The sequence below is a fragment of the Vigna unguiculata genome, chromosome 2 (assembly GCF_004118075.2).
Source record: "Vigna unguiculata cultivar IT97K-499-35 chromosome 2, ASM411807v1, whole genome shotgun sequence".
Lineage (NCBI taxonomy): Eukaryota > Viridiplantae > Streptophyta > Magnoliopsida > Fabales > Fabaceae > Vigna > Vigna unguiculata.
In genome coordinates this window covers 26,045,315-26,070,343 of record NC_040280.1, presented here as the reverse complement: position 1 = coordinate 26,070,343, position 25,029 = coordinate 26,045,315, and the positions used below count along the sequence as shown (strand labels likewise).

At 31.5% G+C, this 25,029-nt stretch overlaps 3 protein-coding genes across 8 annotated transcripts; 1 reads left to right on the top strand and 2 right to left on the bottom strand.

The window, feature by feature from the left end:
• Positions 1–1,406: 1,406 nt before the first annotated feature.
• LOC114169576 (probable LRR receptor-like serine/threonine-protein kinase At3g47570) lies at positions 1,407–4,807 on the bottom strand. Its single transcript, XM_028054804.1, has 2 exons — positions 1,971–4,807; positions 1,407–1,863 (listed from the first exon to the last, which is right to left on the bottom strand). Exons 1-2 carry the CDS (start codon positions 4,684–4,686, stop codon positions 1,493–1,495), a joined length of 3,087 nt encoding a protein of 1,028 aa, XP_027910605.1. The 5' UTR covers positions 4,687–4,807; the 3' UTR covers positions 1,407–1,492.
• Positions 4,808–13,096: 8,289 nt separating this feature from the next.
• On the top strand, positions 13,097–17,537 carry LOC114173430 (alkylated DNA repair protein ALKBH8 homolog). 5 transcript variants are annotated; one of them, XM_028057828.1, is made up of 9 exons: positions 13,097–13,214; positions 13,322–13,640; positions 14,699–14,800; positions 14,942–15,028; positions 15,232–15,357; positions 15,510–15,800; positions 16,410–16,475; positions 16,846–16,942; positions 17,280–17,537. In XM_028057828.1, the coding sequence occupies exons 1-8, from the start codon at positions 13,132–13,134 to the stop codon at positions 16,900–16,902; spliced, it is 1,131 nt and encodes a 376-aa protein (XP_027913629.1). In that variant the 5' UTR covers positions 13,097–13,131; the 3' UTR covers positions 16,903–16,942; positions 17,280–17,537. The 5 variants fall into 5 exon arrangements, with proteins under 5 accessions (XP_027913629.1, XP_027913628.1, XP_027913631.1 ...); XM_028057827.1 differs by having other exon boundaries at positions 17,251–17,537; XM_028057830.1 differs by lacking the exon at positions 17,280–17,537 and having other exon boundaries at positions 15,232–15,262; positions 15,601–15,800; positions 16,846–17,238.
• A 266-nt stretch (positions 17,538–17,803) lies between these two features.
• On the bottom strand, positions 17,804–24,375 carry LOC114173429 (beta-amylase 8). 2 transcript variants are annotated; one of them, XM_028057823.1, is made up of 10 exons: positions 23,870–24,369; positions 23,188–23,412; positions 22,174–22,254; positions 21,800–22,003; positions 20,420–20,614; positions 19,989–20,153; positions 19,613–19,873; positions 18,687–18,899; positions 18,277–18,493; positions 17,804–17,927 (listed from the first exon to the last, which is right to left on the bottom strand). In XM_028057823.1, the coding sequence occupies exons 1-10, from the start codon at positions 24,260–24,262 to the stop codon at positions 17,908–17,910; spliced, it is 1,974 nt and encodes a 657-aa protein (XP_027913624.1). In that variant the 5' UTR covers positions 24,263–24,369; the 3' UTR covers positions 17,804–17,907. The 2 variants fall into 2 exon arrangements, with proteins under 2 accessions (XP_027913624.1, XP_027913625.1); XM_028057824.1 differs by lacking the exon at positions 17,804–17,927 and having other exon boundaries at positions 18,389–18,493; positions 18,591–18,899; positions 23,870–24,375.
• Between the last annotated feature and the right edge of the window lie 654 nt (positions 24,376–25,029).

The following is a 25,029-nucleotide window of genomic DNA, read 5'->3' as shown; positions in this document are numbered from 1 at the left end:
TTCAAAATATATCGATTTAATATATTAATTTTATTATTTAAAATTATTATATATTTTAAATATAGATTAAGAAAGAAAAGTTATGTAGAAACTTTTCGGTTTTAACCATCGGCTCTAATATCCCTTGTTAGGATTTACAGAGGGAGTTTCACCAGAAAGATACAACACCGATGAGACATGAGCCTAACTACATAAAGTATATGATATCACTCTCAACCCAAAATCCCCGAAACCTTAAATAAGTTTATGGGTCTTTTATTCTTATATAGTGTTCTATTTTCTCATTTATATTCAATGAGAAACTTAGACTTACACTTATTCCTAACATTTCTTCCTTTTGTTTTTCTTATAATCAGCTATATCCGGTACATCTTGTATTTTTTAATGAATTTTCCTATTACCAAAAAACGAAAAACGAAAAATTATGCAGCATGCCTAACTTTGTTTTTTATTACTCTCAAATTAATGACGTTGAAGGAATTTGTGGTATGTAGACTTAGTTCATATTTATGTCCATACTACACGCTGAGCTCATAGTTGGAAATAGCCCAAAACACTTGCTAGACGTAAAGGATTATTCATATTTTTGTCAATATTTAAAAAATAATTTTGAAAGTTTAAATCTAATTTATGCCAAATATATTAAAATAAATATTTTTGCCTAGCTGTTTTCTCTGTATTTTGTTTAACCAGAAATAAAGTTGGTTTACAAAAGCAACTTCTTACTATAATCCCGTCACTAAATTTTGTTATTTTCCATCGATATATATATAATAAGTTGTTAAAAATTAGTAATAAAAAATAATTTTTCTTAAAAAAACAAAATTAGTTTGTGCATCTAATTGCACCTACACAACCTATTATTTCATCATTAAATCATAAGAATAAACATCATAAATCATCCATTTGTTCTTCATACTAGATATTATATTCAACGGTTCTTCCCAAACTTCCTTTCCTTTCGGGTTTTTTCTATTGTCTCAATCAAATCACAAATAAAAAGTAGAAAAAATTAAAAGCTTCCTTTACTTTTGGGTTTCTTACAATCAAATCACATTTAAAAAGTAAGAAAAATAAACAAAGACACCATTGTGTTGTGGAAAATTAAAAAAAAAATGATGTTGCATTAAGAAATAAACAAAGACACCATTGTGATATTATTAACGTTGACTTAACCTATTGCAAACGGTTAGTTTTTAAAAAATAATTATTTTAATAAATAAATATTTGTATAAGTGCTATATTAACATCAGTTTAATTGACTTTACCTTGATTTTCTTAAAATAAATTGAAAAAACATAAAAATAAATACATCTTTTTATTAAATAAATATCGGTGTTAATATTGATACATGCCAAATAAAATAAATATTATTAGGGATCTTATATATATGTTTGTCAATTTTATTCAAAGTGAGACTTTGAGTGTATACAAATACAAGTCACATATCTTAACATTTTTGGTTGTCGTGTATCCGACCTCCATTGATCTTTCATGAAGAAAATGAAGTTTTGATCAAATGGAGCTCCCTAATGACATCAACCATACTCATTCTTTCTTTTGGCAACTCCTTTGAACAAGCAAGTGCAATCCTAAAAAGTGACAGTAAGCATTTCTCTACCAAAGGATGCATTGAAGGAAGATTTTGGCCATTAGCAACCACCTTTATTCCCTTTGGAAGAATAATTGGGTCCACAATCTGTGGAAGGTGGTTTGGAATTGAAATTTTGACATAGTTATGAAGATTAAGACCATCTTCAAACATTTCATCTATTGGTCTTCTCCCAGTTAACATTTCCAAAACAAGAATTCCAAAGCTGTACACGTCGCCTTCTGTAGACACCTCTGATCCCATTCCATATTCTGAAATTGGTTAAATGCAGAAGAGAAAATGATCAAAACATTCAAGTTAAATGATGCAGAAGAGAGAAAGGCTAAATTTACAAGATTTCGTAACTTAAACAGTGTACCTGGAGGAGCATAACCAATTGTGCCCTTTATTTCAATAGTGCTAGTTTGTTTTGGAGAAACTGCAATAGTTGTTGTGAGTCTTCTGGCTAAACCAAAGTCGCTTACATGAGCTACCAAACAATCATCGAGAAGAACATTGTTTGGCTTCAAATCACAGTGAATAATGGCTTGCCCACATTCGTAGTGAAGATAGTGAATAGCAGAAGCAACATCAATGATAATGTTTAATCTTTGGTCAATGTTTAATGATCTTGCAGGCTCCTTTGAAGTTTCTACTTCTGGATGCAACCAGCTTTCTAGGCTTCCATTTATCATGTACTCAAAAACAAGAGCTTTGAATTCTTGGCCTCTGTGATCTATGCTAGAACAACATGTTACAGTTTTGACCAAGTTTCGATGCCTGATATTTTTCAAGGCATTACATTCGGCAATGAAACTCTTTTGAGCTCCCTTCTGTTGAAGGTTTACAACCTTTATGGCTACAACATTTTCTTCTCCTTCTAACTCAATAGTCCCTTTGTATACGGAGCCAAAACTTCCAGATCCTATCAAATTTTTAACCGAAAACCCATCGGTTCCTTGGTGTAGGTTTTGGTATGAAACCTTATCCACTTGGTCTATAATTGGCAAATCAGACGATGGATTTTTGTGGTTTCTTATCCTCAACCGGTAGATAGATACAAAAAATGGCAGAACGAGAAGAAAAACAACTGCACTAACTACCACCATTGCGATCCATAGAAAATTCAAGTGTTTTGCAGGTTTCTTACCTTTTATAGGACACGGTGGTAGATGCAACTGTGAAACACCGCCACAAAGTTTATTGTTCCCAGTCAAGGCTAACTCACTTGCATTTTGAAAGACACCTTCAAATGGTACTTCACCCTCCAACATGTTAAAAGATACATTGAAGTATTCTAAGAAAGAAATATTTTGTAGATCCTTAGGAATTGATCCACTGAGAAGATTTCGTGACATGTCTAATACTCGAAGACCTTTGAGTGAAGCCAAAGAGGAAGGTATGATTCCATGAAAGGAATTTCCTTGCAGACAAAGGTACTCCAAGCTTATGCAGTCTCCAATGGTTTCAGGAATTTCACCAGACAGATTATTATCAGCCACACTCATCTTCCCAATATTTTTTAACCGGCCAATTTCATCAGGAAGCTTACCACTCAGTGAATTTTGTGACAAGTCCAGTAAGTTAGTTAACGAGAAAAGACTGAAAACCTCTAAGGGTATGCTTCCTATAAGGTTGTTTTTCCAAAGGTTAAGGTATTGTAAATTTTGACATTTTCCAATATTTGGAGGAATCTTTCCTTCTAACATATTTTCTGCCATGCCCAAATAATACAACTGAGTGAGGTTGCCTATGAAATCTGGAATATCTCCTGTCAACTTGTTTCTACTCAACTCCAACTTCTGTAACTTCTGAAACTTCCCAAAAGTGGCTGGAATAACCCCTTCAAAGTGGTTAATTTCCATGGTCAAGATAGTTAAGCTAACCAGATTGCCTAATTCTGCAGGAATTTTTCCTGATATGTGATTACCCCCAAGATATAATTGACTAAGTTTGGTGGATAAATTTCCCATAAAATTTGGCAAACTACCTCCGAAACTGTTATAGGAAATAGAAACCACTTCCAACTTGCTACAATTGGCTAAGGATTTTAAAAACTCCAAGTCCTTTGTCGTATTCTCACCTAAGTTGTTGCTATACAGACTAAGGAACCAAAGGTATTGCAGCTTTCCAAGACTTGGAACTTGGCCCTCTAAATGATTTGTACCAACATCAAGTGTTTGAAGGAAAGATGCATTTGCAATGGAAGTTGGGATTGAACCTGAGATATGATTCCCACCAACAAGGAACTCTCGGAGATTAGGGAGAGTGTGGAACATGTTTGGTGGAAGGGAGCCATTAAATTGATTGTCTGCAGCTGAAATAATGGTAAGAGATGACATATTGTAGAGACAAGAAGGAAATGTACCTATCAGCTTGTTGACATGCAATGACATCAATGACAAGTTTCTGAGCAGACAAATTTCTCGTGGGATATTTCCCTCGAAGTAATTGACACCGATTGAGAGAGAAACGAGAGATGAAAGGTTCCCTATGGAAGATGGGATTGCTCCTGTGAGATTGTTTACTGCCAAGGTCAGTTCTTGAAGCTTTTGCAGGCAGCCAATTTCCATTGGGATTTCACCAACCAAATTGTTACCAAACAAGTGTAACTCTCTAAGGTTAGAACATCTTGTCAAGTTTGCAGGTATTTCTCCTTTCAAAGAGTTGTTGGTGAGAGATAGGTTTTGTAACTGTAACAACCGACCAAGTTCTTGTGGAATTTTTCCACAAAAGCTGTTGTTTCCGAGGTTAAGCCTGGTTAGGAAAGAGAGATTGCCTATATGGGGTGGTATGAAACCATGCAACTGTTTTCCTTCTAGGTTTAACTCTACAACTCTTTGATTCATGGAATCACATGTAACTCCAGGCCACTTGCAAAAATGAATGGAACTGTTCCAAGAGGCAATGATTTTGTAAGGGTCGTTTGATATTGATTCCTTAAATTTGAGCAGCACCAAATGGTCGGTCTGGTTTCCTAATATAGAGGCAGTTGTGGTTGGGATACACAAGAGAGAGTTGATAATAAAGAAGACAAGCATGGGAAGACATGCTACAGAACAAAACGAAGGAAACAGGAGAGAAAAAGTGTTCATTTGGTTCAGAGTACAAGACAGTGCAGATAGATTTTGGAAATGATTATGTAGGTGGACAGATATCTAGGATGATCCGAATGCTATATTTGTGTTTGGTTGGAAGATTGGAAGAGTATATTGGTTTGACAATTGCCTCTGACACAGGAAGGGCTTAAATAGTAGAGTTCAATGTTCATGATGGGAATTAATTTTAATTTTAATTTTAATTTTAATTTAATGGCATGTAATTAGGTTCACACTACATGTGTGTTCCTAACTACCACTGTTCTGAATATATCAGTTAAAAAAATTAGTCAACTATAAATTACATTGAAACTTACTGTAATGATGGCCAGCATGCCAACATTTTCTTAGTATAAAGTTTTCACATTTGACATTTTGAAGATCACTTCTCAATCCTTTTCAAAGGATAAACTTGACAGACTAATATCATTGTAGAAAATATATAATTTCTTCAGAGCTTTTATATAAAGGAGTCGCATTTTGTTTTTACTGCAATGATATATAGTTTTTCTAAAATGTAGTTTTAGACTGTGAGATGTAATAATATGTAAAAAGAAAAAATCTTTTCTCTAGTAAAATAATAAAAAGAACCAAAAAGTTAAAAGTTCAAAAATTTAATACTCATTCTTGTTCAGACCAACATGATTATAAGTAATTCTGTTTAGTCAAAGATTAATTCAAAATTTGTAGAAAAGTGTGAACTTAGTAGTACTCAAATCAACATCATTCAATTGCTCAAATAACAACAATATTAATCTTTTACTAAAATATTAAAAAATAATTATAAGTGCACCAAAGTGCTTAATGTATATGCATTATATTATATAAATTATTCATAACAGCATTTTATGTAAAGAACTTTGAAATAATCTATTCTCTACTTGTACCAACCCCACCTTATATATATATATATATATATATATATATATATATATATATATATATATATATATATATATATATATATATATATATATATATATATATATATAACAACAATAATTTCTCTATAACTATAATTATATATGAAAAATATATAAACTCATAAGTAGTATTAGAGTTGATGGTTCGGAGTGACTGACCACATTAATCTAAGTAAGTCAAAGTCACACATTGGATAAAATAGACAAAGTTAAATACTATATATAAATGACATTAGTCTTACCCAGTGGCGGAACTTGGAGAAAATATTTAGGGGCGCCAAATTATATTTTTTATATATAATTTTCTTAATTAAAAAAATTATTTCTTTTACTTAAACCATGCAATTCAAATTTTTCAATTTTTAATCTTTCTAATTTATTGAATTCACATGAATGAGTATTCTAATTTTTATTTCAATTGAAGACTATTCAACTAATTCATTATATGCAGTTAAAAATACAAAATATCAATGGGTTATACTAATTTGAGAAAATATAATTAGGCTTCATGCCAATTTCATACAAAAAATTCCTAAAATCATAATTAGGGTTCATACTAATTTGGGGAAACTTAATTTGGAAGAAATATCGTAATAGAAGAATCATAATCTAACTTACATAAATCCTACTAGGATACTTATTCATGAGATCGTGTGAGTATGCATTATTTATCTTCTATGTTTTTCAATTTCTTTTTCCTAATTTGTCTTTCTTTTATTTCACACTTTATTGATAACTTGTTTTGAAAAACCTTATAACCAGATATAGAACTTTAATCTCTTTAATCCAATTATTAATCCATCAAATTAATTTTTATTTTACTTTTTAAACACTAAAAATAATATATGTATATATATATATATATATATATATATATATATATATAACTTAATAAAAATAATATAATAATATAAATTTTAAATCTTTAAATATATATATATATATATATATATATATATATATATATATATATATATATATATAATAAAATTAAAAGTTTGGGGGAGCCATGGCTCCCCCTAGTCCCTGAATAGGTCCGCCGATGGTCTTACCCATATAAGACATCTGACACTACTTTTACCCTAAAATCTTAAGGTTATGTTCGTATGCACATATTTACTATTATCATCAAGAATTGACAATGATGGATATACGAGTGAATTTGACGTTCGTATCTAATAATTTGCAAGCGAAGAAGAGCGACGATTTGCAAAAAAAGGTCGTGATACCATCTCGCCACTTTGGAGGAGATTTGTGGGTGACAAAGAATATTTTACAATATTGTCCTTTTGTGAAGGTTATCTGTGGATGATAAAGAAGATAAAGAAAAGGGAAACATATGTATCCGATTCCAATTTCTTCCTTTTTCTCCACTTACCCGAATCCATTTTTTATGTATCCGATTCCAGCACTTAAATATTTTATTTTTCTCAATTAATAAATATCTTTAATATTTTAATTTATGAACTAAAAAATTCAAAATTAATTACAATTTATCTAATTATCATTTTATACTACATTTAATAACAAGGACAATTTGGTAATTTTATTTTTTTATAAAATAAATTTTATTATTTATTAGTCACATCACTCAAATTCTACACAAATTTTTACAAAAATTACTCTCAAATCCACTTCACCATCACCTTCAAATCCCTTAAAAAAACACAAACTTTGTCTTCAAATCCACTCAAATCAATCATTTTCCTCTCTCTCAAATCTTTCCACTCATAAAAACACATCCTAAGACAATGATATTATAGACCTTTATTTTTATATAATGTTTAACTTTTTATATTTTATTAATGAATTCCTTAACTGACACCTATTATTCCCAACAATATATATGGGTATGTATGTATATATCTAACTTAGAACCATTGTCCCGATTTCGTTTAACAATGTCGCAAAACGTGGCATGTCATATTCAACCTCGTATTTTCCAGGTGGTTATGATTCTTAGATTTTGTGTAATGCAGCCATGAAGGAATCCCATTGAGGTTGTGTGTCGTGAGACAAAAAGAATTAACTGAGATCAAGCAAGTTTCCACTGAGGAAAAAAATGTTGGAATGATGATCATGTTTTAGCACTTAGTCAAATCAGATTACGTGGTTTAATATTCTTCATTCCGATCCGAAAAGGCGAAAACAAACTTATATATTTGAGAAAATGGAAGAAATGAGGCATTAACGCAAACGCAATGATAGAAGTGTAGTGGTAAACAAGAAATGTATCTAAGTTGCCAAACTCTATCTTCAACTACTTATTCACCGAATCACCAATAATATAAAAACAGGAGGAAAAGTAAAATAGTGACGCCGTAATCATTTTTAAATAACAGATCCAACCACATGAGATTTGACAAAGCACATTCATCTTCTTTCAACTTACATACCCTTTTCAATTGTTTTTCCATTCCATTAACGTGATGCAACAACACCACACCAAGCGAATACAATTTCTCCACTTGTTCAAAAAAAATTGCTTTTAAAATTATCTCCTTTCAATATCAAAGTTCAATTAATTTTTTTTTCTTTATAATAACAAGAGTTAACCAGGGAGAATATGGAAGAGAAAATTACACAAATTATCTTATACGGACTCAGATTAAAAGATATTAAGTCCAATTGTTAATCTTTCCATGAAAATATTAATTCAATTAAAAATAAACTGAAATTACAAATATAAATAAGAAAAGTTAAAAAAAACACTTTAAAAAATATTTATTAATTTTAAATTTAAATATATGAAAACCATTAACTTTATATAATACACATAGTATAATATTGTATAATAATATAGCTCTTAATTAATCAAGCAAAGATTTGTTCCAGTTTTCTTTGGAAAACACGAGCAAATGTAGTGAAATGTAGTGAGTGACTTGTGGTGTTGAGATCACTTACCCAACAAATCGTTGGCAATGTAAACTCAATTGGAATCTCTCCCACCACTTTAAAAATTAACATTATCATTCCTTTGCCTAATGATTTTTTTAATACAAAATTAATAGTGACATTAAATAGTTGGATTTTGCCAAATCAACTTATCCATTTGTAATAATTTAATTAATAATCATTTTTCCAACAATATATAAATATAAAAGTCCAGTTATGGGTTCTATTTTATTGAAGTAAAGTATAGTCGACCATTGCTTTTTTCCTTCACGCCAATGCAACACATAGGCGTGTATTATTTTAACAGTAAGGCTTTTTGACACACATGTATCACAGTTTACTATTACAGAAAGATAAGATTCATTCCATTTAAGGTTTCGATATTATTTGAATATTATCTTTTATTCCATTACACTTTTATTCCATTACACTTATAAGTCTTACATTACTTAAAAATCAACGTTAAATACAATTTATATACTTTTCTTTACACTTTGATGTACCTATAAAGGACAAAATCTAAAGTAAATAATATTTTAAGAACGTGCTGATTATTCTTAACAATGGTTGCGGGACCAATTTGGGTCAAATCAAAATATTTGTCAAATATAATTCTTTAACTATGATCTTTTGACACATTTTTATTTATCTTTTCTTAAAAATAATCTGCCATTAAATTATAAATTCTGGATTGTTAATTGTTTCTGCTACGCTCAATTCCTAAAATAATTTTCATATATTACATTTTAATAATTTAGCCTTACAATTATTTTTATACACATAAATTTTAGTTAATTCTAACAACATTTCTTAAATATTCTTTAAATATATTCATTTCTCAATATTATTATTGATTTTATGTAATTGAGAGAGCATAAAGAAATTTAATTTGCTAGTTTATGTCTATGAAACTTGAAAGAGCATGAAAGGTTATTATTATCGAAAGTTGTTAGCCATAATACCTATTTAAATACCAATTTATAAAAAAAAAATTAATTATTATTAAAATAATTAATATTATAAATAAAAAATCATAATTGATTCCTAATAAATTAATTTTTAATTAATTAATGATCAATTATAATTATTTTAATAACTAATAATTATTTATTTTATAAATTAATATTTAAATTTGTAATCATAATGAATAATAATTTTTTAGTCACTAATTTTTTAATATATATATATATATATATATATATATATATATATATATATTATACTATTATAACGCATATTAATTTTTCTACTAGAAAATGTATTACTTCAAAAAAATGTTAACAGTTCCACTAATTTTTATTTAAATATAGATTTATTATGAAAATATCTTTTATATCATTCCTATCAGAAACATGTGTTACACCCTTCTACTTTTATTAATATATACACATTATTTTGTAAATTAATCTTTATTACTTTATCTTTTAACTTTTTTGTCAAAATTAATTTTATAATTAAAATTTTTATTAGTTACAAAGATTTAAATACTATATACGATAAAAATTTAAGGTATATTATTCTAACATGAATGTAATGTTTCTTTAGATGATTTATCGGAAAATATCTTCTCCAAGAATTTTTTAATTACTGAGGCAAGATTAACGACGGAATTTATTATAATAGATTTTACTAATAGATCTTATAATCTAAATTATTAATGGAAATACTTATCGGTAAATTTGAATTTGTATTGTTGAAAAATATTTATGTTGGTAATGTAATTATCATTAAATTTCATCATCAATTTATAATTCTTAAATTTAATTAAATTTAATTAGTCCGAATGATATTTACTTTCATTTAAATATGTCAAATTAGATATTTACTTTCAAAAATATATAATTGAATCTCTTCTTTTAAAAAAGTATTTCAATTAAGTTCTTTTAAAAAAAAAAATTATTAACGCTATAAAATTTGTATAACAATATGGTTAATTATACGGTCCCATGCAGTAAAAATGTGTTACTTTAATGGAAAAAATATTTGATCTTGAATATAAAAGTTAAAAAATATATGATAAATACAATTTAAAATATAATCAAAGAATGTGGAGTAAAACAAATGATTTCAGAAACATGTATAACAATATGGTCAACTAAATTAAATATTTAATTTTAATTATTTTTTATTTTTTAATTTTGATATTATGTACCGCGTTAACTTGTTTGATATGATGTGATTTTTATGAAACCCAATTTTTTTAATTATATTATAATTTGTGATTCAATGACAGCGTAAAAAGATATAGTATGATGTTAGTATTTTTTTCGGTTGTTCGTTCAAAAGGAAAAGGGGTGCAAATAGAAATAAGAGAAAACGTGGTACTCCCACACATTTTCTAACTGGAAAATGTGTAATCCTAGAACGATCTTATCTATGAAAACGTTTGACCCTCGTACGATTTCTTTATTTGACACTTTGAATTCAGAAAATCAAGAAATACGTGCTGGGAGTGAACGATTTTTCCAGGATAAAAACGTGTGGAGAGTGCATGAAATAGATTGACAAAAGATTGCTCAACAAAGTAAGGAATTAAATAAGAAAATAGTTTTTCAAAAGATGCTCAAAAGAGTAATAACTAATACACTTAGACTACACAACATCATCTTCACCGTCTTGATGATTATCAGAGATCTCAACATCTGCTCACACCAACATTTGGTGATCATTGCAAAAAGGAAAACACAATAAGAAAACAAACACAAAAAAAGAAGGGTAAGCTAGTGTATTTAAACATTCATGCGTAAATATAGTTAAAGTACATGACCTAAGAAACACATACATGGAGAAAAAAAATATTAACTCACAAAGTTTTCACTCAATTAAATATCCAACTGACTCTTAACTTGATATCCGGATTATGTGCTTGATATAGAATTCTAAGGAAGTATGCACCTACATTGATTTCTAAACTCTGCATAGTCTAGCCATAAGGGGTTATCACCCAATCAATCACAAGGTTAATCCCAATATATCTCAAACTCAAACACCTTCCAAGACTAGGATCTCCTGTCACTCTCAGCACATAATCACTCTACGCTACATGAGTGTGAGTGATTATTAATATTCAGAATACCTTCCTTATATAGACATCTCATATATCAAGACATACACTAACCACACCATCACTAAGAATTTCTCTTGAAATTCTTTTATCATCAACATTCCACATGTTACCTCAGAATTATTATCACCCAAACTAGACACATCAAGTACAAGTAAAAAAATGTTACATCATTCATGCATAACTTCATACATCATATTTTTAACATTAACTTAATCAATCACAAGTTAAAAGAAAGAATTAAAATTCTGCAACAATTTTCGCTTAAGCTAGAAATTCTTGTTTAAATTAGAAATTCTGGCTTAAGCTAAATTTAGAACACAAAGCAAAATGAAATTATGCTATTCTTGCTTAAGCTAGATTTTCTCGCTTCTTGGGCTAGATTGATCTTGCTTAAACTGGAAATTCTCGCTTAAGCTATAATAACATGTTTTCACTAATTTCAGCATTCAAAAACCAAAAATTCCAAGCAAAAAAAAAAAAAGGAAGCACAACCAATCCAATTTCAATACACTCCTCAATCCAACACATCAAGTTCAATTAAATATTAGGATAAACAATTCATTTCAAAATCTTAAAGAAAATCCTAGCTTCCCTTATCTCGAATTATTACTACTCTTGACGAGAAGAAAGCTCTAGGTAGAGATGAGCACCACAACTCCGGAACAAACCAAAGGACTGCGTAAGAGCATGGAGAGACAAAAATGAGGCTTTATACAAAATCCCAAACTGAAGAACAGAAATGAAACAAAGATGGAGGTTTTGGGTTCGACCAACTTACATTTAACGGAAAGAGCGTGTGGTAAGGTCAGAGAAAGATCTCACAAAGACCCTAGGTCAGCTTCTGTTTCAAAGGAGAGCAAGAGAATGTAAGTTATTTTTTGTGAACGAGAGAAGTTGTGTTAGAGATTTTTCAAAATAATATAAGTTAGTTGACTTGGACCTTTTTACTAAAGCTGGATCCAAAATCCTAAGATTAATAGTGGGCTTTACAAAATTGATGATATTACTTTAACATTAAATTTATAATTTAAATTGATTGTTTAAGAGAAATATCATGTATTTTAATATGAAACAATGAATATTTTCATAAAAATTAAATTGAAAAAAAAAATACAAACTTGCAATCATGGTAGCTTATATTTTAAGTTTTACCTTAATACTATCTAACTTATTTAATAAAATTACTATTTATTATGAAAAATATTGAAGTAAAACGCTAAATTTCATCAGTATGTATGTATTGATATTTATTTATTTATAAAATTTACAGTGAGGATTCTTTTTTCTGTCTTATACTTCCACTATTTTTTTATTCCAAATTCTTATTTTTCTAACCTTTACAGAAAATTTTCACAATGCAATTTTTCACATAGCAGCGACTAATTTCTGAAATATATATACAAATTTATTTGACGGAAATTAATTTCTTTCAATTTTTCTTTTGTCAAAAAGTTAGGAAAGGAAAAGTGGAGCTAAAAGGGGGTGTAAATAGCATCTCCCAACCAATAAATTAATTTGACCCAACAGATTCAAATCCTTTGAATTGGCGTAGGTTGAATGAGCTTGATTGCGCAGCACACACAACAAGTACGCTTGGATTCGGCAAAATTGAAACTTGATTCTTACCCTCATCACTGGAAGTGCGTATTCATATTATTCTATTATAGTTTTCCCTGATCCTCAACTGGGTCGAACCAAAACAAGTCTTCGATGATTCTAATGAAGATTGTCTGATTTATTTATGCAGCTTCTTTGTGGGTATTGATATGGGTTTGCCAAGGTTTGGGCGTCCCAAGAATGATGGTGAGTTGAGTTCGAACCTTTACGTGGCCAATTGTGGGCCCGCAGTGGGGATTTCCGATGATAACATTGCATCTGTGTTCTGCAAATTTGGAGAGCTTAAGGGAGTTTATGCAGCAGATGAGAGTGGGACACGTGTCATTGTGGCGTATGCTGAAGAGGGTTCTGCACAAGCTGCCTTGAAGGCATTACATGGACGCCCATGTCCTGAACTTGGAGGTCGATCCATGCATATCCGTTATTCTGTGCTTCAGCCAACAACACAGGTACTATTACTAACACCACTCATTTCACTGTAAATTGGTTCATGTTTATATTTAAGGCTGGCTAATTATTACAGCTTATTTGGATTATTACATTTACATTCTATTTGATTGGAACAATAGAGTATGTTTGGACAAGATTTTCCATAAGGACTTCTAGGAGACAAAAATAAGAAGAAAAAAAGTGAAGTTGATTTCTTCATAAGTTAAAATTGGATTATGTTGTAAAAATTCTCTCTTATATTGACTTTATATAATGGATGCAATTTCCTTCAATGGCAAAATTGTTGTGTACAGTAAGTTTGTTACCTTTTGGAATGACTACTCGAAGAGTCATGCTTATGATGATTTTTATTGGTTGACGATTCATGCCACTCCTTATTTTATGTATTATTCATAAAGCTTAACTTTTTATAAACTATTAGTGTGAAGGTTTTTAAACAGTCAATCAGTAAAAAAATCATCTTTGATATGTTCTTTAAAGTAGCTTCCATGTACAGACCACACCATAAGCTATGAAACCTGAATTAAGATACGACACAGACACGGATACACGACTAAATTAAAAAAACATAAGACACGGGATATATTAGTTTCAAACTTTCAACTAACACAAAAAATGAATTTAATCTACCTTTCTAATATCCAAAAGAAGTGAAAAATAGTGATCATATCAGGTATTTTCCTTATTTTTATAATCATAATAAAAACTTATGTAATAAGTTTACAAGTTTATGAGTTTTTTAGAAAATGTTTGAATTTTTGGTTATTAACATTGTCTTGGAGTCATGTCAAAATCATGTCAAAGACAAAAGGATGTCTTTCAAATTGGACACTTTACTGAGTGTCGTACGAGTATGTATATGTGTCGGTGTCCGATTCATGTTGGACACAGGACACACCATTGATATGGTGGGTCCGGGCTTGATAGCCCATAAGTTTATTAAAATTGTTTTAAATTAACAAGGTAAGGAAGGAGGAGGTATGCATTTCTAACAAGCAATGGTGGTTTGTGGAATTATTCTTTATGCTAGTACTTATGAGTTAACATGTCTGTTCAGGATCAAGCTAGTGACTTGGTTCCTGTATCTATCTCTGCATCAGAAGTGAGCATTCCAGGCCTTTACCTAATTCAAGACTTCATTAGTGCTAAAGAAGAAGAGGTTATGAATCTTTTCATTCCGTATCAATGCAAATTGTTTAGCTTACCATGTTTGCATTTTTCTTGCATTGATCTGTTTGAAATAGTTTTTTACTTATGTTGGTGCTTCCTGTACAAATTTTGGTCTTTTATATCTTCTCAGGAACTGCTTCAGGCTGTTGACTGCAGGCATTGGAACAGTCTTGCAAAAAGAAGGGTTCAACACTACGGTTATGAGTTTCGTTATGATGTGAGTTTGAAGCATTACTTGGATTTCTCATTATTGTGCCTAAATCCAACCTTTTTTCCAGACAACTAAATAATTACTTTATGAGATTGAAGATCTTATTCCAAACAAGTTGGAAATGTGCTATATTATAACAAATAGGCTGCTGAGTATTGTGAGAAGATTGATTAATCTATACTCTCTTTCCATTTTATTTGGCTTTGCAGACTAGGAACGTTAATACAAGGCATTGCTTAGGTGAACTTCCGTCATTTGTTTCTCCAATACTAGAAAGAATTTCATCATGTCCAAGTTTCAAGAATGTTAAAAATATAGTTTTGGACCAACTTACGGTATTCATACTTACCGGTACTCCGTAATTGTTCAATCCAGTGATAAATTGATGCTATTATTAGTTCATTTATATGGGAAAATGAGTTATTGCATATAATATAATAAGTACTGTTTATGATGTTCTAAGTTAATTGTTGTTATGCACCACCAGGTAAATGAGTACCCACCTGGAGTGGGTCTGTCCCCTCATATAGACACTCACTCTGCATTTGAAGATTTAATTTTCAGCCTTTCATTATCAGGGCCCTGTATAATGGAGTTCAGACGGTATGAAAATGGTGATCGGCTTCCTAAAGTTGCCTCAAGTTCTATTGCAAAAGCAGAAAATACAGAAGATCAATCAAATTTTATAAGGAGAGCTATCTATCTTCCTCCTCGGTCTTTGCTACTGTTGTCTGGAGAAGCACGTTATGCATGGCATCATTACATTCCACATCACAAGGTGTGATGTTTTAGAAATGATTATGATGTGTCCTTTTACATGTGGAAAGAAATTGTTACATTTCAAAATCCTGTTTACTATCATGGTTTGTAAGTTGTTTATTTGTGGTCATTTAAATGGAGAAATCATGAAAAACATATCTTTAAAAGGCATGAGAGTGCAAGCCAAAAGTTTTCCTAAATTTTCAATATAAAATTAGTAAAAGATCCCATTTTCCAAAAGGATCCTTGTTTGAGAATTTCTGTATTTAAGATATTAAGTTCATAATGTTTCTTTCATTACTAGACAATCAGTGTTTCCTCATGATGCTTTTCAAATGGAGCACCTCAGATAAGCGTGCTCGATTTATAAAAGACCATATTAAAAACCGAAAACGTTGTATTTTGATGAACTTATAACCTTTTATCAATTAAGGTGCCTGCTAATAGTATCAGTCTCATAAGTTTGCAGCTGTTTTCATGTGTTTCATAGCAGGGCAACTTTATTGTTCTAATTTCTGACATTTATCGTTAGTATATTATTATCTGTTGGCAGAAAACTTGAAGATTGGTTCTTTACTTGAAGTGCATTTAAGTGTGTGTCTTGATAATATATTTTGTCTCCCCACAGATAGATAAAGTTAATGGCAATATCATTAGAAGAGCTTCAAGAAGGGTATCTTTTACATTTCGTAAGGTGAGTAGATGTCATGGCCTTTTTGGTTCGGATCTTCCTGTAAACACCGTATTATTGTTTATGATTCAGTATCTAGTACTTCAGCACAAGAGAACAAAAATATGGGTGATGCAATTATTTCAGTAGCTGTCACACCTCTTGCGAAATCCTTTTTGATGTTTGGGCTTTTGAAATGCACATTTCAGTTTTTTTTAGTTAATATGGTCAGTTGATATTGGCTATAGTTTTCTAGGACAATATTCCTTTAATCCAATAATTAGCAGGTTTGAAAAATGAAAACACTTCGAGAACAATTTCTATGCCTACTGTCTAGTCTGTCTTGAAATAACTATATATTCTCATGTTAAAAACACGTATTTGTATGTACCAGGTTAGAGCAGGTTTGTGCAAATGTGAATTTCCTCAGTATTGCGATTCTCAAAGATAAGGTTTCACTAGTATTGAGAGTTGGACCGGTATAACCTGAGGTGTGTTCTGCATCTGTTTGTGCTGTTTCTTGATATTATAATACTCACACACATGCAAGATGTTTCTTTGATTATGAATATTTAAATAGATTGTTGTGGGATTTAGGATGGTTTTTCCATTATAGGTCACCAGTTCTTCACCACCATAGCTTCATTCAGTTATATTCATTGTCACTACCAGCCCTAACCCCAACATTTCTATTTCTACAACATTGTCATTGGATTTTTTTTCTTATCTGATTCGTTTGATGAAATGTATAATGCTTATAACTACTAACTTGGGCATGTTTTTTTTTTTGTTGCTGAAGTGTCATATCTATGTTTCATAATGCTCCAGATATCCACACACGAATGGGCTTCGCTTTTCAATTTTGTTTTGATTACATTATTTTGCGAGCACCTGATGTCTAACGTTCAGATGGAGAGTATTATGCTGACCAAATCTTTCAAATCAATCAGTTTTAAAGCAGTATATATTTATGTAAATAGAAGTCTCAGTGAATCCATACAGAACCAAAAACAACAAAAGCTCAGTTTCAAATCACTCGTTTTATGCTGGGGCCTTCTGTAAAAGCATTGTTATCTTAACTGCTTATAATTCAAGTTTTGCACTAACCCAATGCTATGTATACTTTCATCGCGGTAGACATCCATTAGCTGAATGGTTCCCGAACCACCCAAATAAATACATTTGGAATAATAATAATACAGATAGACTAAAATGCTTTTTATTATCGCTAGCAAATTTCTTAACCAACATTGCCATCCATAATCACATTTTATAATTGCCTATTTTATCGGTTAGAAAGATTAGATGTTGGAATGCCTTAATACGGCGCTGCTTGAGAACTAGGCCACTTCTTGAAGCCAACGCTACGAATATTATTATATGTAGATGACATTGTTACAAATGGCATTTACCCCCATGAAATGACCTACAGTTAAAACTTTACAATTTGCAGCCATTACAGATCCATCATCTCACCTGCAAGAATAGCTAGCTATATTAATAAACATTAGATGGAAAATATTTGCTGAACAGGAACTTGACAACGGATATAGATAAAGAAACTTAATGCTTTAATGCATATCAAATTTCAAAGGTTTAAATATATTTTTAATGAGTTTTGATATTGGTACTTAAAAAAAATTATTTTCATCTCATAAAAAGACCAGAATTCCCTAAAAACATATGTAAGTGAACTTGCAGAACGTATAGGTAGAAAACACTAATTGGGATAATGATTTTAAAAAATATCGTGCTTTGTGCAAACAACCACGTAACAAGAATACTACTTCTCACATAGAACAAAGTAAATTCCAGGGGTCCTTACCATGCATGCATTTAACGAAGAAATCCAAATCGGACAAGCAAACATTAGCCTGCAGCAAAGATGGTTGCTGGTAAACAAAGAATGAAAAATGTCGATGATCAGGATCATTTCTCGGCTTTGCCGTGTCAACCAATCTCTTGTACCCTTCCCTATCGTAGCAAAGGAGTGCATTCTCTCCACCAGCTATCAACCCACGATCCCAAGCTGAGTTTAACACCTGTGTAAACATAAAACAAACAATGATCTCATAACAAAAATAAAAACATCCTTGGGACCAATCGTCCAAGTTGACCAAAATAAGTTCTGCAAAGTACCTAAATCAGTAAGATTCCTGCCTTCACGCAGGTAACTACAAAACTTGTCATCAGAAAAATTATACTTGCAAAGGTTAAGAACATAGAAAGCATTACCTGCCAACTCAGACCCTCAGGATCAATCAATGATTCGTTAGCTTCCTGGCTGGAAAGATGAAACCCTAAGCAGACGAACTTCATGGTGACAGCATGTTTTCTTAGAACCTCAAACACAGGAGAGTACCCATCCTGATTTGTTGGGTTGTGATATCCTGCTGTCAACTCTGCTGCATGACTTGGAGTCTTGTACCACCAGTATACAGCAGGAACCTACATGAAATCATTGTCACTTTAAAGAAAATGTAGTTTCAGTTTATATAATTGTACTTTCTACGGCAGGATATGACTTTTAAAGAGATGTAATGACTATGCTTCCTAAGGTTAAATATCTGAGACAATAAACATCTTAAGAAAAAAACTGAAGAGAAAAATTAAAATTTGGTTTTTCCTTATACAATACAAGTCAACCATAGTCGACTGTAGTATAGTAACAAAATATCATCATGATCCATTTGGGTCAGCTGCAGAACGATTCCTGAAAGATGATATCACATTTGAGACTTGGATATAAATTCCTTAGCTATTGTTAGTTTTCCAAATCTGTGTCCAAATGTTAATTCTAAAATTGAGTTTCCTTTCAGATATTGATATTATCTTATTTACCAGTTTTGCTCACAAGTTTTCACTCTGTTCCGTTTGGCTTTTACTATATCCATTTCTTAACCAAATTTTTTATTTATGCACTCAAATTCTATATTTTACAAGTAAGGAGTTATATACCATTAACATTTATTCCATGAAAAGTTTCTCTTTAATGGAAAACGTGTAGTAAATGGAACCCAAATTTGAAAGGGGATACCAAATTGAATCTAAATAATGCAGACCCTGATAATACTGCCAATAACAAACATCATCCAAATTTAGTCATACGACCTTGACAAAACTACTGGAGAAAAAAAAAACTGATATACCAGGAACACTACCTTGACAATTATTTTTGTCTCCTCGAAAGCAAGGGTTGCAAGAGACAAAACATTATCTGCATGGTCTATTAATGTCTGGGAGTACCAATGTAAGAAGAATCGTCCATAGTAATTGTCATAATCACCTCGCTCACAAAAGAATCCAGTTTCATGCGGCATAGAATTGTAATGTCCAGCATTATCAGGTCCTCTAGCCCAGAAAGAATGACCACGTAATTTTGCTGCTCTCCGCAGACTATGTTGCAGGTATTTATCATAGCACTGCCCATAGAAGATGAGACAGCAAACAGGACTACTTTATAATATGATAGCACGCACACTATTTATGGTACAGAATAATGCAACAATTTTGCAATTAAGCCACAATATGAGGTACCTGAAACTCACCGATACCAGGATACCTCCATCCCATTCTTTCTGAGAAAGAAGGATATTTCAGCTCTCCGGATGCTCCAAGTCCAACTTCAACAGCAGAAATCAGACCTTCTGCAAACAGGTCATCAAACTCTGTCCGAAAGCTTCTCATCATATCGAAATAGACCTGCATATTTTCAGAAAAGGCTAATCACTAACAAACACAAGAAATGAAAACACTAGTAGATTTCAATTTAAGAATACTTCAAAGAATATAATCTATGACCACATAGAATTCTGCACATACTAGAAAGAACTGCTCTTTTATTTTTTTAATAAGGTGAAATGTACAACAATACAGGAAATTAGTATGTAAATGTAACTAACAACCATTTAACAATAACGTGAATGTCAAATCTTTGAATCTAGCAGTAGGGATAGAAATTTTCATACCTCAATTCCAGTTCTTCCTTTGAGAACTCGTTCTTTGTCAATCCCCCAAGAAAGGCATTCAGTATTCCTCCGTCCTTCACGATCTGTGAAGAATATATCCTGGTTGTCTTTTCCAATATCCAAAACCCATTGTGGGAGGGAAATCAATGCATCACTAGAATCATTCCCTCCACATTCATGAAATGCCATAACAACCTTCAGAATTTTAAACAAGAATCAAGAAAGGTTCTCCAAAACCTTCAAAGATGGTTCCAAATTCCCATGACATAAATACAAATCCAATCATAGAAACCTCTAAAGACATTCTAAATGGTGTCTCAAATATTATGCTTGCTAGAGCATGGTTTTACGAATTACACTGAAGAAACATTTCTTCAAGGAACAGTATTAATGAAATCATCCACTGGCTATTATGTGTAAATTTCCATATAAATAATAGATGTCATAGGTAGTAGACAACATCCGTTCGTTCTGAAATTCTTTATTCCATACTATGTCATTCATGTTCATGTTTTTTACTAGTTTCAAGTGTTTAATAGGCAGGAATCTATCAATGGTGGCTGAATTGGGATACAAATGATGGATCCGAAGGCTCATTTTCAGAATCATGAATAGCAAGATTCAAAATCATAATAAAGATAAATCTAAGAGCAATATAACAAAACACACACACACATATAACAGCATCGCAAATTAAATAGCTACCAAAGAAACATACAAGTTTGAAAATAATTTTTATTTCAGTTTCCAAATGTCATGAGTAGAAAATATCTGTTTATATACGAAAATAAAACTTGATAGTAACGAACCTAGATCTTTTGTTTTTTATTCTCTATATTGTGATTAAAAGATATTAGAAAGTCCTGTAAGAATACATGCCCAGTGGATAACTTATGGCCCAAAGTCAAAAATTATATGTTGGCGGTGTTTGTCTTGGAACAAAAATACAAAAGTTCCTCAATTAAAAAATAAAAGTCTGTACCCTGTCATTTAACTTTAAGGTTGAGGGTCATCTCCCTTCATGACCCACCAGCAGTAAGTGCAGCTTAAGTGGAACAGAGGCCGTACATATGCAGGGGACAAAATTTGTTTGCAAATTGCACAATCCATATGCAAGTCAGACAAAATTAGTACAACCCACACTTATATTGCACCAGTTGTATCATGAATTGTGTGATACTAATAACCATGATCGAAAGTCCAAACGAGAAAATGCTTTACAAGAAAATAAATGACTTAAATAGACATATTACTCCCATAGTACACATAGCACATAGCACACAGATATCACAAACATATTTGTGTTTGATAATTCTTCTTTTTCAATGAATATCAATGCATTATGTAGGGATAGGATTATATGAGCAAGTAAAATAATACCTGCAACTTAAGTTTGAATTTTCTAACGATGTTAAACAGCTCCCTATAGCCAGACCACACATATTTCTGTGGGCTCCAGCCTTCAACAATGCCCCACCAACAATCCACAACAACACCATCTACATTTAAAGACTTCATATGCATTAGCTCCTGCCTAATGCCTTCAGGATCAATCAACTGGCAAAATTTGTTAATAATACCAGCCTGCAATAAAAGACTAATTCTTTAAACCTTATAATCAAATACAAGGAAAACAAAGTACTAAATAGGATAAACAAATGATAGTCTTAAATTTACAATTTGTTGTCCAGAACGAAGAAATTAAACATGATCAAAGCTAGTTACTCAGCAAGAAGCAAATGAAGGACACTTACTGGAAGCTTTACATAGACAGGAACATATGGTGTGCCAGTAAAATCATTTTCGTGAACCCCAGAATGAATATCTTGCATAAGCTGCATAAAAAAATTACACTATCAGCTGGTCCTGGATCACATCTGCTCATATATAAGGCTCAATATAATAGTTATGCATAAGTTAAAAGCACTTAATACAGAGAATAATTTAGTTTCATTCTAAAAACTATATGGCATACCAGGAAACAAAACAAAGCCATTGAGGAAGTGATATTTACAAAATTAGTATCAGTTCAGAAAATTCAGGTGTAATATTTATTTTCTAAAATGTTCTATATCAGTATTGTCATTGTCAAGTTTTTGTTTATAAAGATTTATAGTGAATTTTACTTATCCTGATACTCAGATTTTTCCCAACGGTTGTGAGCTTTACACACCATCATATTAAGAAAAAATACTTCCATATCAAGAGAAGCAATTTCTAAATATTAAGTTTATAGGTTAACACACTCCATCACTTCTTTCATTTCTGCAAAGGGCAAACTGTAACTTGATAAATCATTTGGTGACTTGTTTCAGAAGGAACAAAGTGTTGCAAAGTGATGAATTTTGATAAAAATAAAAATTGAACAAACTAATGATACAATACTTTATCAAGAACAATAGCAATCTAATGGTTTCAAATATCGCTCCACAACCATCTTAAATTAAATTTAAACCCATTACTCGGGTTAAAAACAAAAACATATTATAAAAAAGTATTATGCAATTGGAGTGCAAATCTGGCCCATCAGAAAAGTTAGGTGGAGAAATGTCAAATTTACAATCATAAATCCATGGTGTATCAAGAAACTCAACAGTGCAAATGTAGAATCACATTATAAATTACAGCCATTATATTTAGTTCATTGTTCAGATTTCAGATAACTGCAAACGACGAAAACAGCAAGGGCAATTAAAACCATAGCCCGTGCATATCAAAATCAACATCAAATATGACATAAATCCACTAGAATTAGCCACCAAAATCACCTGATCAGCCTCCAAGCAGTCAACAGTATTGATGGGGCTCGCATTTGTATATTTCTCGTTCTTTGAGTCCCTTTCTGCAATTACAACAGAATCAATGGATGCAGGTGACAAGCATTCATCAATTCTAAGCACAGATGTCTGATTCTCAATCGTTTCCTTAACAGAACAATTCCTCAAAGAACCACCAGAGAGTTGACTTTCAACTGATTTAGCCGCAAATGACCCCTGCATCATAACACATTACATTTACACAAAGGGGAAAACCCTTAAAATTATCACAACAGATCATTTCCCAGCTCAATATTTCATTTCATTTTCTTATTTTACATCTCAGCTTTAAAATGCATGCACTCATGCACTCTCAGTTTAAAAGTTTATACTGTCAACCAAATATAAATCATACATTGGATGGTTTTTAGAGCAGTTATTAAAATCTCAACAATCTAACGAATATGGTAGTTTGTAATTAGATGACAGCGTAAATTTTACACTGTCGGCGTGTATTATTTATTCTGCTAGTTTTTCTTTCAATGATCTAACTTACAAGCAACTAACTAAATTCAATCACATTGTCACATCTCAACTTCCGAACCATCAACAAATTGGAGTATTCAATAATATGCAGCCGCAATCATGAGTGAATTAAAGCTCAAACGTGAAATTTCGGAGAATTGAAAGGAACCATGTGAGAGGGAGGGGGACACTGGCGATAGGTGGTTCCATCGGCGTCAACAACCCAACCAGCCTCACGCGCGAGCGCCGCGAGTACGTCGTTCATGTCTGCGCGCGCGGGCAAAGGGAAATTGCCGTACTGCCGGAGGCCGGCGAGCATGCGACTGGTGATGGCCCGGCGGTGTCGCTCCCGGAGCTTGGTTCGCTCCTTCTCCTTCTCTCTCTCCTTCTTTCCCTTGGCGACGGAATTGGTAGTCGCCGCCGCCGCCGCCGCGAAACCCCGCGGACGGCGCGGGTGAGGGTGAGGTTGGGGGTTAGAGTTTGGGTGAGCTAAGTAATCGGAACTGTGGTCGCTCTGAGGGTCGAGATCTTGCGTGGAACCGTCGTCGTTTATGCTCTTCATCTTCACAATTCAGTGTTGACGCTTCTCACCTTCTTCACTCTTCTTCCTCTAACAACTAAACTCAACGCCGTTTTCTCATTATTTTTTTTCTGATTTTCTGATACGAACTGGCCCAACTTAAACCACTCCACCTCCTACTTGGGCCTTCATTTCTCAATCTCTCTCTGTCACTAAAAACAAAAGTTTTTTTTTTTTTTTTCAAATAATTGCTATACGTGAACTTTTTGAGGGTGGATATCACACATAACACACCACATGTTATCTGGCAGGTTTGTTCTATATGCATCTTTTTTTTTCTTATTTCAGCACACAATAATAATAAAGTACGAAGGAAAAAAAAGAATAACAATAATGAAAATCTAATTTACATTAGTTAATGTTATTTAATTATATCAAAATTATTTTCAAAATGAAATGCAATTTTAATCAATCATAATTGATTTGTACGACAAAGATTTGTTTGAAAATAATTTAGAAAGAGAAGAATAAAGTAAAACGAGAAAATTTATATTAATTTCTAAAAAATCTAGTTTTTAGCTTATTATTATATATAAGCTAATAAACTTATTTAGAAATCAACTTATTTTAATAATGTATTATATTTAGAAAATATAATGTATTCTATAAAACATATTCATATCACATGAAATTGAGAGTCTAAAATAAAATAAAAATATATTCTAAATAAAATAGTTTACAATATATACCTTATTTCATTAAGATGTAGATCTTGTGAAATTATAATATTAAAAAATTATACAAAAAAC

Excerpts from the sequence above, each read along its gene's own strand:
- LOC114169576 (XM_028054804.1), bottom strand. The coding sequence starts at position 4,686 with ATGAACACTTTTTCTCTCCTGTTTCCTTCGTTTTGTTCTGTAGCATGT. Across the intron at positions 1,864-1,970 it reads AATTGGTTATGCTCCTCCAG|AATATGGAATGGGATCAGAG; the intron begins GTACACTGTTTA and ends AACCAATTTCAG.
- LOC114173430 (XM_028057828.1), top strand. The coding sequence starts at position 13,132 with ATGAGCTTGATTGCGCAGCACACACAACAAGTACGCTTGGATTCGGCA. Across the intron at positions 14,801-14,941 it reads TTAGTGCTAAAGAAGAAGAG|GAACTGCTTCAGGCTGTTGA; the intron begins GTTATGAATCTT and ends ATATCTTCTCAG. Across the intron at positions 15,801-16,409 it reads ATTACATTCCACATCACAAG|ATAGATAAAGTTAATGGCAA; the intron begins GTGTGATGTTTT and ends GTCTCCCCACAG.
- LOC114173429 (XM_028057823.1), bottom strand. The coding sequence starts at position 24,262 with ATGAAGAGCATAAACGACGACGGTTCCACGCAAGATCTCGACCCTCAG. Across the intron at positions 20,615-21,799 it reads AATTCAAACTTAAGTTGCAG|GTTGTTATGGCATTTCATGA; the intron begins GTATTATTTTAC and ends AAAATTCTGAAG. Across the intron at positions 18,900-19,612 it reads AGACAAAAATAATTGTCAAG|GTTCCTGCTGTATACTGGTG; the intron begins GTAGTGTTCCTG and ends GATTTCATGTAG.